Source organism: Haplochromis burtoni, unplaced genomic scaffold, assembly GCF_018398535.1.
Source record: "Haplochromis burtoni strain Fernald_Lab_line unplaced genomic scaffold, NCSU_Asbu1 Contig_155, whole genome shotgun sequence".
Classification (NCBI taxonomy): Eukaryota; Metazoa; Chordata; class Actinopteri; order Cichliformes; family Cichlidae; genus Haplochromis; species Haplochromis burtoni.
In genome coordinates, this window is record NW_024582516.1 from 670,399 (window position 1) to 683,125 (window position 12,727).

The 12,727-nt window shown below is 39.3% G+C and overlaps 1 protein-coding gene across 5 annotated transcripts in view; it reads right to left on the reverse strand.

Annotated features, from left to right (window-relative positions):
• The window catches only part of LOC102297413 (rho GTPase-activating protein 21), a 99,638-nt gene that overhangs the window by 40,018 nt on the left and 46,893 nt on the right, over positions 1–12,727 (reverse strand). For all 5 annotated transcript variants that reach the window (XM_005932139.3, XM_014336745.2, XM_014336744.2 and 2 more), the window contains 2 exons: positions 10,355–10,543; positions 6,755–6,776 (listed from right to left, as the gene is read on the reverse strand). In XM_005932139.3, the coding sequence (XP_005932201.1) occupies positions 6,755–6,776; positions 10,355–10,543 (211 nt within the window). The remainder of the gene's footprint in view (positions 1–6,754; positions 6,777–10,354; positions 10,544–12,727) is intronic.

Consider the following 12,727-nt stretch of genomic DNA (forward strand, 5'->3'; position numbering starts at 1 on the left):
TAATGCAGTAAGTGATGTTCGTTGTTTGCACTTATAATTGAGCACTGGTGGGTCTGCATTGCTCTATCATCACAAGTGAAACCAGGCTGTTTATATTGGACCTGGACCTGATAAATCAGTTGGGGGAGTTGGCGTTGAGGGTGGGGTGATACTTCAGTACATGTATTTTCACAGCTAAGAAAACAACCAAACAGCATAAGTCCACACAGGCAGACTAATGGTTATTGCATTAGCACTGTGAACTAGCTAGATACAATTACAAAGCTTTGCATTTCAGTTTACAGAGGCTCTCCATGGGAGTCTTCAATAACATATTATGATGGATAAAAAATAAATTTGTGGCTGGCCAACAAACAACATTTTTAAGAATAAAGACTTACATTTAAATTTGTATTAAAAAAATAGAAACATTTCTGAAAGGTAAAAACAAATTCTTGAGACAAAAAGGCAAATTACAAGAAAATCTTGCTTTTAGAACCTTTTTTCCTATTAGATTTCCCAGCTTTTATACTCAAAATATCTAATATGTTCAACCATCTGGTTATCCAGTTCAGGGTTGCGAGGGGCTGGAGCCCTACCCCGGTGCAAGAGGTGAGGTACACCCTGGACAGCTCACCAGCCTGTCACAGGGCTAACACACACAGACAGGCAACCATTCATGTTCGACAATTAAGAATCATCCTGATAATTAATGTCACATTTTCAGTTTGAGTGGGTGTATGAGCTAAATAATACCGATAATATGTTAGATTTACCATTACTCATACATGCCTGTGGAGTCGGTGCAGAAAAACACTGATTGAGAGCTCAATGGGGTGAAAGAAGGACATGACAGGAAAACTATTTGTAAGAAACTAGAGTTGCAGAGGAAAGAAGTCACTATGGGAATTGAGAAAACAGAGAAAGAAAGGGAAAGACAGAGGGGGAGAAAGGGAAAGAGCAATCAAAAGAAAGGCAGTATGAGAAGCAAAAAGGGGGAGAAAAGATTAAACTTTGGATGTAGCTTTGTTAAAAAAGGTGGGGCATCAAAAAGCCCACTGGAGAATACAGGGGAATTCTGTTTGCTTGTGCTGCATTACGTTCCCTCTGCAGAATTTATGGGAACAATCTGAAATTTGACTTTTAAAATAAAGCTGCAGAGAAAAGAGTTTCACATTGAATGAAAAACAAATATTTGAACAGATGGAGAAATTTTTGTGTTGCTTCTCTCGCTGTGTAGTTTCATAAGCATTGCACACTACGCCTCATTCAGATTTCACCCTTCAACAGCTCGCTAAAACACACAACTGAAGAGAAAAGACATACAGGAAAGGGAGAGACAGGCAGAAGAGGGAGGGAAGAAGGGAGGAAGTGAGATAGAGAGGACGATTTGGGATAACAGCCGCTTGGTATGTACACAACCGCAGTGAAGGGAAATAAACACATCCACATTTGAGACAGGCACAGTAAGGAATATCCATGTTGTTTTTATGTCTCTGTACGTCAGGGTTTACGTATCTCTAAATCTACATCAGCGTATGTTTCTGCTTTCTAGAAGTTTGAAGTGTTTCCAGCGGCAACACCCAGCTAGTCGACATGCGGTCAGCTCCCCCCCTCCCTCCTCCACTAAACACCAATAGACTCATCACACGCCCTGGCCCGGAATCAAGCAAATAAACTCCAGTGCAGCGCGATGGGGAGGCCGCAGTGAACCTTGCAGACCTGACTCGAGCTGAATGCAACTTTTTTTCATTCTATCTTTTTTTTTTTTCTCGAAACATTAAAACAACCAAGCACATGGGACGGATTATCTGTCTGGGTTTCACATGGTTTTTCGATGATGCTATGAGTGTTTTTGAGCGTATGTCGTTTGCTATGATAGTGATCAGTGGTTGTCACATAGCAACATCCACAATTTGAACACATCAGTGAGTAATAATTCCAAAGCCGAATGTTTAGAAGCACAAACACATGCCAAAGTCTTTTATTGCACTCATCCTTCTTAGTTCTCTGCCTGCATGCTATTTTATGACATACAGCAAATAACAGATTATTAGGAAATTGAGGAAACATCTCCTTCTGGAAAAGACTGTGTAATATTTTGTAGGATCAAAAGCTAAAATATATAGATGTCATTTAGTGACTCATTTCAGCATTTTATTTATTTATTTTTGTCAAAGAAAGCCAAGCCATCCACGACTGACTTAAACAGTGGACAATGCCCTCTACTTTATTTTAAAGGGTTGCTTTTAAAATAAACTCAGGTGTGATGTCACTACCAAGTTCTGGCATCCAAGTTCCAAGATATCTGGAATGTGGCATCAGTCGTTTACCAGGTCCCAAATACAACATTGATATAATCGAGCTGCTAACTGAGGTTACAGAGCATAAGGCCTCAATAATAATAACAATAATAATACATTTTATTTAAAAATCGCGCCTTTGAAAGCACCCAAGGACACTGTACAACAAATAAAAACACAAAAACTGGAAATATACACAATAATAAGAATAACAGATACAAGTTAGGAGCATACAGAGCTTTAAACATAAGCAATTTTAAACAGATGAGTTTTGAGGATGGACTTAAAAAGAGGGAATGAACTAATATTTCTGAGGTCAGGGGGTAAGGAATTCCAAAGTCGAGGGGCAGAGCAACTAAAAGCCCCGCCCCCCATTGTAATCAGACGAGCGGAAGGAGAGAAAGAGAAGATGAAGATCTGAGGCACCGGGATGGGAAATTCATCTGTACTAAATCAGAGAGGTATGGTGGAGAGAGAGAATGAATAGCCTTAAATGTATAAAGGATTATTTTAAAATGGATGCGATATTTAACCGGGAGCCAGTGTAGCTGCTTCAGGATTGGGGAGATGTGGTGGGTAGAGGAAGTTCTAGTAATAATACGGGCAGCAGAGTTCTGGACACGTTGGAGCTTATTAATGGATTTTTGTGTAAGGCCAAATAATAGTGAGTTACAGTAATCAATTTGAGAGATAACAAGATTATGGACGAGAATGGCAGTGGCATGAGGAGTGAGGAAAGGGCGGAGGCGATTGATTTTACGGAGTTGAAAATATGCTGCACGTGTGACATTATTGATATGTGAATTAAAGGATAATGTGCTATCGAGAATGACACCCAAGCTTTTCACAGAGGGAGAGCTAGGGACCAACGGAATTACTGATAGTGAGAGAGAAATCGTTAATTCTGGATAGCAGTCGTTTAGTGCCGACCAGGAGAAGTTCTGATTTATTGCTGTTGAGTTTAAGGAAGTTGGAGGAGAACCAGGAATTGAGTTCAGCTAAGCAGAGGGTGAGGGAGGGTGGAGGAAGAGTAGAATCGGGTTTGGTAGAGAGGTAAAGCTGGGTGTCATCGGCATAGCAGTGGAACTGAATGTTATATTTACAAAAAATGTGTCCGAGTGGGCGAAGGTAAATCATGAAAAGGAGGGGCCCGAGGACAGATCCCTGGGCACCCCAGTAGATAGAGGAGAAGGCTGAGAAGTGAAGGATTTTAATTGAACGAACTGAGTGCGGTCAGACAGGTATGATTTAAACCAGGCTAATGGAGTATGAGAGAGACCAAGAGAAGCTAATCTGCTAAGAAGAATGGGATGAGATATGGTGTCAAAGGCTGCACTCAAGGAGAATAAGGATGGAGAGGAGACCAGAATCAGCTGCCATAAGAAGATCGTTTGTTATTTTTATAAGAGCAGTTTTAATCCCACAAGCCTACAAACTGGTTGGTGATAACCTGGTCGCTAGGGAAAAATGTATAATCTGGATGCTTCCTGGATCCTGTTGAACACATTGCTGTGAGTGCTGCGAGAAATGATCAAGTGTGCCATGGAAGAGTATCTGGTTCCACCTGATTCGTATTCTAAGCGATTGGCGAGAGTAACGGGCAAAACAATTATATTGTCTTCCACTAGAGGCAGTACAACTACCTGCTCTAATTAAATGGGTTGTCAACTGCCAGTAACACAGAAGAAGAGGAAGAAGATATTACATAATAGTCATGCTTTTATGAGATGACACAGTGCATAATAGCAACAGATAAATATTTGAAATGAAAAAGTAGTCAATCTGGCCTGGGCCCTGGAGAAAATTCCCACCCAGATGAAGGCCCTAGCATGAGTAGTGGTCAGAAAAAAGCTCAAAAAGGTACCGCTGTCTGGTGCGTGGGTAAAATTATCAATATGCTTTTTGTGACATTTTTGTTTGGTAATTTTTCTAGTGTGAAATATGTGCCGTGGCTCCAAAAGGTTGGGAACCACTGCATTAACCAGTTTCTAGGCCTATGTGACTGGGACGTAAAAGGACATTTAGTTGCAGATGGAGTACATCTGTGGGACAAGAGACTAACTGGGGGCTAACTGTTCATTATAAAACTCAATTGGAGATGGTTTACCAGACCAGTTCTTTACAAAGACTGAGAAATGCAAGAAATCTAATTTATCAGTACAGTATTTATTGTCATAGCAAAGTCTGTGGCATTTTAAATATTTTTTTATCCAAACAGTAATATTCAATTGTAGACTAATAAGACCTTACATTTTGAGACTCCACAGACATCCTGATGGGGAGACTGTTATTAGCAAAAAAACTAGACTAGTGTAGACGTTCAACATTACAGCTTATTACGAAACTAACTAATGTTAGAATTTAACATAATTTTTAAAGCCTAGTTTTTGCTAAATGACTTTTTTTTTCTACCCACGTGTAAAATTTAAACAAGCTTCTGATACAAACAGTCCCAAGAACTCTGCATTTGAGAGGAAGTCGTTACAATAAATTTGAGTCCTGTTGTCCACACCAGTATAGTGTTCAGCGTCTTGCCTCAACATAGAGTATCTGGTGACACACATAACCAACCCTATAATTAACTGCCGGTCTCCTCCACCATTTGAACACAGTCAGCTTTTATCATTCAAATATCTAGCTCCATGTCGAGAAGCAATTTCCCAGTCAGCTTAAAAGCGTTTTACCTTTGCTTCTTTCATCTTATTCAGCTTCTTACTGGCTCTAAAACAGGACCATCAAAGGTTGCTCTGTCTGTCACGATAGCGAGAAGTGTTTAAACACGTCAACAAGAAATCAAATCCACAAACAAACACAAGCATGCGGCAGCTTCAAAAAACACTTTCAGACTGGTGCATTACAATGATTGCTGTTCATCAAATCAATGTCAGACCTCGGATAGAAACACATAATAGGCAATTTCTACTACTATTCCTACAACTGGTAATAATAGTAATAATAATAAGAAGAAGAAATTGCCTTTAAGTATATAACTACAGTCTAAGAACCCACAACATCAATATTTTATAAGTCATTATGTGCTTATTGTAGAGGCCTCACAGGGAGGTCCCTGATGTCCCTGATATCATACATCTAGGACCCTTCAGCATCATCAACACTGCCCTCTGAGACACAAAAAGGAATTTAGTATGAGGAGCTAAGAGGCTTCCTGCTCAGCAGGAGAGAGGCTCTCAAGACCAGAATCATTATTCTTCATCTAGTGAGTTTTAACAGGAATTGCTCTAACGCACTTGAGCTAAATTCACACAAAGAAATTAAAGTTCATAAACTATAATACTGCCATGCAAAGAATGTGCAGACACTTACTCCCTAAGGGGTTTCCTTTTGCCAAAGCGAAGACCCCACGTGCGTGTTAAATACTTGGAGGCCTGCTTTAGATGAGGATGGATAAGCATGTAGTGGTTAAACTGGGTAGGGAGGGGGTAGCATGAGGAATGTGACACCACGGGCAAAGAGAGATGATGAAGGTCGCTTGCAGGAATCTCACAATTTCCCACTGAGAGGCATTTAAGAGTCATATTTATAAAAAGCCTAACCCTGGATTTTTCACTTTCTCTTTCCGCTCATGCCTTAATGGTTTACTGAAACATGTCTGGCAAGGCTTTAGGGTCACTGCAAGCTAAACAAACATCTAATTGTGGTTATCTTCTCAAATTTCCATGTTTACTTCAGTTTAAAAATACACAACTTTGTTTTTAAAAGGAAATCTTAGATGAGTAAATACAGAAGACTAAATAAACTGATGTCTTAGAAAAACACAGATATGTGCAGCAATAAAAATGCTTTGGATTATTTCTTTAAGAGTGCGCTGTAGCTGTCCTGTCTGTGTGTAACAATAGGAGTCCATGTAAACAAGCATTGTGTTTCTATATACAGACAAGGCCTGCTTAGGAAGGCTTTTGATGAAGAGCAGCAAAGCGACCCTCCTGCATTCATGCTGGGCTGCAGACGTGAGCAGCATACTGAGGGACTGGAATGACAAGCCGGATGCTCCAAGGAATGCTGAGGTCTTGCCAAGCCAACGGCACATGCAGCTCTGACTGCCCCTCTAAAGAGTGAAGGCTTGAAATGCAAAAGTGCAGCACAAAGCCACCCTACTGCCACACAGCGTGCAGGAAAGACACCTTCGCCTTTAACATGTTGTTTTTCTAAATGTTTTACAACCACTCCTGGGTGAAAACTGTGCTTTTATAAGGCACTCAATGAGATTCAACTCCTAGTGTTAATGTGATGCTCTAACAAAGACTTGAAAATGCATTAATTCTATCCACGCAAAGCAAGAACACATTAGAGTAATGGACTGTCAATCCTAATTAGATAATCATTCAAGGGGGCTTGTGATGGAGAGCTGCAAGGAAATGGTTTGTGTGCATCTCCCTCATGCAACACCTGAGGTCCAGCTCACAGTGCACATCTAATGCATGCAGAATTTGATAATATACTCTCTGACTTACCTCTGCTGCCATTTTCTTCATCCTGGTAGAGGAAAGAAAAAAGAGAAAATAAGCATCAGCATTTTCCTCTGTTGATTATTTCTTAATATTCTTTTATATTGGCATATATCTCCACTGCATTTCATTCGGAGAAGCCAAGAAAGACTCTGTAAACACAAATGCAGATCATTTCTCATGTCAATCATCAATACCCATCCTATGCTAAATATTAGCCTATATCTAATATGCTAATATGCTTTCGTGAGAATTCAGCTTATAAATACAGTTTTGTGTAATGAAGCACAGAGCTGAATACCACCATACGATGGTGCCTTTTTGTTTTTGTTCTGTGATGCTAAAATGGAAATGTGTACACAGACATCATGTGGGTTGTGGGGAACGCAAGTGTAGCATCAAACTGTGGTTGTTGGACTTATAGCAGGTGCTCGGAAAACTTCAACGTATCACCACACCGCATGTTTACTCACAAACGTTTCCAAAAATGAAAGTAACAAAAATGAACTACTTGTGAAGCACAAAAACGCTGGCAAATCTTACTATGATAGACTCAAGAGCTGAGAAACCAAAGTAAGCGTGCAGGTACGTCTTACGCTGTGTGCACGGTCGAAGCATTTCCTTTTCTGAAGTTTTAGGTGAGGGACTACAGTGATTGCCAATGAAAGTGAAGATTACAACAACAATCTCTTAAACAGTTTAGACTAAAGGAAACACATTTCATAGCCATGCTTGTGTTTTTCCACTTATTTAACACATAAAACTGTTATTTCCTTCAGAGCCCACACACTTCTGCTTTAATCCACCTCCGCTCTGTGACACACATGTTCTGCATGTACCCTCTAAGTCACCCTGCTCTCCCAAGGCTTTGCTTAAGACGGCCTGACCCTCTTCAAGCTAACTCCAATATCCTCACATTGCGATTAGTCAAGAACTCGAATCCAAGACTCTAAAATTAATTACAATGAGAAGAAGTGATGGATGTACAGGCATGAGCTCCTTTTTAACTGTCCTCTTGTCGGCTAAGGTTATGTAATAGAAGAGCTCGTTATGGTCAAATGTAATGTTTCAATCTGAATGCTTATGCACTGAGCTAAAAGGAAGAGAAATCTTGCGAAACAGCTTGTAATTCTTTACACCGACATAACTAAAAGAACAGAGAGAAAAGTGCTAATTGCCAAGTGTGGGAGACGACATTAGTGCCTCGAGTTTTCTTTCTAATGCCAGCTCCATATTGAAAATGTTACAGCAAGATCACAGAAAAAACAAGTAGACCCAGACTGGACTTGAAAGTGCCCGAAACAACACTGTGATACCCAAGAAGACCTCTGGGAGAATCTGTCTATCTCTCTTGTTTCATAAAAGTCTGAAAATCCTAACTGTCATGCCACAGTTTCTCTTTCAACATGCAGAACCGAAGCCAAAAGCTATAAACAGAACATGCTATGCTGACTTTGTAGGAAATCCTTCTGTGCAAAAACAAGAGGTTGTCAAAATAGACTTCAGAGGAAAGTAAACGCAACTTATCCAGAATTATCACTTACAAAAACTAATAAGAGGCATGCTATGATAAGCTTTGAGTGAACTGACTCAAAACATCGGCACATTTTCCCATTAAAGGAGACCTATCATGTGCAGCCAGAGCCCTTTACCCCATGTTAGTCTGTGCCCATTCAGAGCCGGAAGCACTGCAACGACTGGATTAATACCAAAGGGCAGATTGGTCCTGATGTTATCTAGAGGATGGCTGGCAGAGTTCCTAGGTGGGATCAAAGAAGTGAGGCATGGCTAAAACCCCTGCTGTAGAGTTTAACTAAAACACAGTGAGGTTGGTGTCTGTGATGGCGGAGCTTCCAGTTTTCCATAACGCTCTTACAAAAGCAGATGCCGAACTGAAAACTAATTCCAAGCAGCTCTTTGACTTTTGTCCACACTTTAAAAGTGGCAAAAGTTTGTATGAAAGATATGTGCTTTATTTTTAGCATGCCATTTCTGCACACTGTTTTTCACATTTTTATTTTAGACACTGTCGATACATTTATAAATCCAATAAATCTTTTCCTCTTAACACAGTTGGAACACTTTTATGGCTTGGATAAAGAAAATAATCAACAACTTTCAGGAGAATAACAAAAATGTTACATTTTTATTAATTTGATTATTTTTTTAAAAAGAACAAGATTAGCCCTCTGAGGTTTAAGTCATCGTATTTGGCACCTCTAACTTTAACCCTTAATCTATATTTTGGAGAAGGCCAGAGCAGACGTTTTGGAGGGAAAATATGACATTTTTCATCTGTGCCAGTTAAAAAAAGACATGAGAGAATCTTTTAATATGACCTGAGTTGGGCTTCATGGAGTTTTTAATAGTATCCAGGTCCTGTGGCTGCAAAACAAGCTTAAATCATCACCTCTCCACCTCTGTGCTTGACAGTTGGTATGGGGCATTTGTGTTGATATGTTGCCGTTGGTTTTCCCCAAACGCGGAGCTCTGTCTCCACATTGTTCAAGAGGTCTTGTGGTCTCCTCAGAAGCAAATTTGCAAACCTAAGCTGTGCCATGTTCTCTTTAGAGAGAAGATGTTTTCTTCTGGCCACTTCCAAACAATCCATACTTGTTCAGTGTGCTGTCCAAAGTGAGCCCTACAGAGTCTGACATGCAGCTTTAGGGTTTTTTGTAGTTTCTCTGAGCATTGGGGTGAATATGTCGGGACGTCCAATCTTGGGAAAATTTGCTAACTGTATTAAATGTTGAATTTCTATCCTACATCTGTAGGTTTCTCTCTATAGAATGATGGACTTCAAATTGTATGGAAATGGCCTCATAAGCCTGCCCAGGTTGGTGAGCAGCAAAGGTTTATTCTTTAAAATTAGTTTTTAAGATGTTTTTCTCTTTCAGCACTGTGTTTACACACCTGAATACTCCTGGCAGCTACTTATTGCACCTTCCACATAAAACTGCATTTTGGCTTGGCAGGGTGTGATACATCCTGTAGTGTTGTTCTTCTGATGTTGTAATACCATAAATTTAAGATTTGCTGGGAATCGCATATTTTTTTCTTATCTACTAATATGTAAAACTTTTGAATTTAAAGAGAATGTGCTATCATTTGCATATATGACTGTGTTAAAACAAACCCAGCTGCATTTTCTTGGCAGTTAAAAGAACTGGGATTATGTATTTTTCTAGTCTCACGCAAATTTGATGATCACTAATCAGTGTGGCTACCATAAAGCTATTTAACGTAAAAGAAAGATAAAAAAAAAGACTAATAAAAGGATGAAAACACTGAAGTTGAAGTTCCTCCAAGTATAAAACTTTAAAAATGTCTTTAATATCAATATTGTCCAATAAAATGTGGATGCAGTATGACAGAGGCTAAAACAAAGTCTAAAAGATCTCCTGAATGTTTATATATGAAACCAAGTTTAACATGCCTCAAAAATACCAAACGCCTGATATCAGATCCCCAAGTTTGATCAACCAATAACCTTTTATGGAGGCATCTTTATTTTAAATTAAGTGAGATCCTTCTTCGGTTGGTTGTATTGGGAGTTTTTTTTTTAATATATTAATGTCACCAGAGAGGTCAGAGATATTCATTGACCTTTAGTGAGTTGTGGACGGCAGACTCAGGCGGGTAGACGATAAAGTGTCGCAGTGTGAAGCCGAAGCCCTGGGATGTCCGGCGCAGGCGAAGCGTCTTGGGCCCCGGCCAGGAAAAAGGCTCGTCGTCCACTCCGGGAGAAGCGGCGGCTGACGCCTCGCTCTGATCCCGCCCATCCTTCTGCTTGGCCTGAAAAGAGGAAAAACAAACAGGAACTTGAGTGTTTATCTTCAGAACAGAAAGTGCAGGTGGAAGCCGGACATAAATACTAGAAAGGAGGTCTTTAAAACATTAGCTTGACGTTTTACAAACTAATTTTCTAGTGTTAGGTTAATGATATGGTTTCACTTTCTTCTTAAAATAGGAATTTGCTCGGTAGCTGACGTCAGCACCACTGGTTTCGCTTTTTTCCGAGGTCGTTAATGAGCTGTTTACTTATTCCAGCCAATCACTACAAAGGTGGCTTAAAGGAAGAGGAACTAAAACAGCTTATTTCAAACAGTTAATGAGCTGAGGGGATGCACCACTAATAGAAAACTAGACTAGTAGAGTGCAAAAATAAAAACAGGCACGAATTAGGATAATAGGTTCCCGTTAAATGTCTAAGATTGTAAGTATAGCTTGACTGAGAATTTGTTTTTAACATGAAAACTAAACAAAAAAAATTGCATAATTGATCATAACCTCACCCCTAAAAATGAGTGGAAATCCCTGCTGCAGATGTTGTTCTGCATTATCAGATATGAAATCTGCTATTTCAGAGTCAGAACAAACTAAGAGCCACATAAAAGAGCACTCACTCCGCTAACAACACCCCTGATAATTGTGTAAAGCAAAGTGGTTTTTGGTCAAACAAAGAGAAGTGTGTTTTTACTTTTTAAAAAAACTGCCCATGGCTATGCACAGATCTTATTCATCAACTTGATGTAAAAACACGAGAAATCCCTTGTTGGCGATTCTTCACAGGTATCACAGAGGAGCAGGTTGTTCCAGCTGAATAACACCGGGTCATTTTGTGGTTTCAGAAACAGGAAGATAGAGTCAACAAGAGGGTTCACTGTTAGTTCAGTGTGTTTTCATGTTAAGTAATACTTCATAAATAACTGCCACCTGAAAAAAGAGCTGTTGAATATCTTTCTTTGTTCCTCTCATCACAAACACTTTGGAAGATTAACACCATCGCAGTGAATGATTAACATTCAGTAAATCTGTAATATAACATCTGTGGGAAGTCAAACAGCTACATATTTTTATGATTACTTCCACCAAAGCACCTGAAGCTCGTAAGGGGATTATTTTGGTTTTGTTTTATGGACTTTTCTAAACTTTGACTTCATTGACATTTTGCACTCCAGCTCAAAATGTCTCAAAGATAAAATTATCAATACGTTCTGCCAAAATGGTGAGAAATTCATCAAACTCTGTGAAAGCTGTTGATTAAGACCTCATTTCGGGCACATGTTTTTGTTTAAAACAGTTGAAATTCTGACTAAAAACAGTAAAAAGATTTTGTTCTTGGGTTGTGGTTAATGTCAGAGATCACAGTATCTGTCAAAATAATCAGGACTGTCATTTAAGCCTTTTTCTGCTTCCTCAACCTCCACACAGCCATACAGTACATATGGCTTCAGTTATTGCACATTCGGGGCTTTGCAGGGCTATTTGACATACTTGCGTGATGACAGACTTATCTTCTACATACCAACTGTGACTAGCACAAGATAAAAAAAAACAAAACAACCTTTTTAAATGCTGGCAGCTCTCATGTTGCGTAACATTACAGTTATGCCTACGTAACACAACACATGTGGCACATGAGCTGCAAAACTCTCACTTTAATCGTTGTATAAGGGGGGGGGGGGAAGAAAGTGTAGCCGAGATGATAACAGTGCGTCACTGAACACCATGCTCATTTTCTGAAGATGAAAATTAAAACTGTGTATGTGCAGAAAGGCTGTGTGGTTGTTCATATCTGGGCTTATAGATCTAGGGTTGCAGGTTGATGAAATGTGATCGGTTTGTGAGCCAATAAATTTTTCAAGAGCATTATGTGGAAAAAAAAGGAGATATGCATGTATATAGATGAACATAACATACAGCAAAGTCCTAAAAACTATTAAACATTATTAGCTTTAATAGTGCATTATTAGTTAGTATCATTGTTATTATTAGTTAATTACTCAATAATTAGTAATCTGTTGCGATTCCTTAACCATTCCTAAACTTTTGGACTATTAAGTGAAACTACATTTTTGGAGCACTGAGAATATTACTGGGAAAATTTGAGTAGTATTTACTTGTTTTCCAATTTCGACTCAATTGAAACCAAAGTAGCGACTAAGTATATCACACGGTGTTTGGCTGAATCAATAC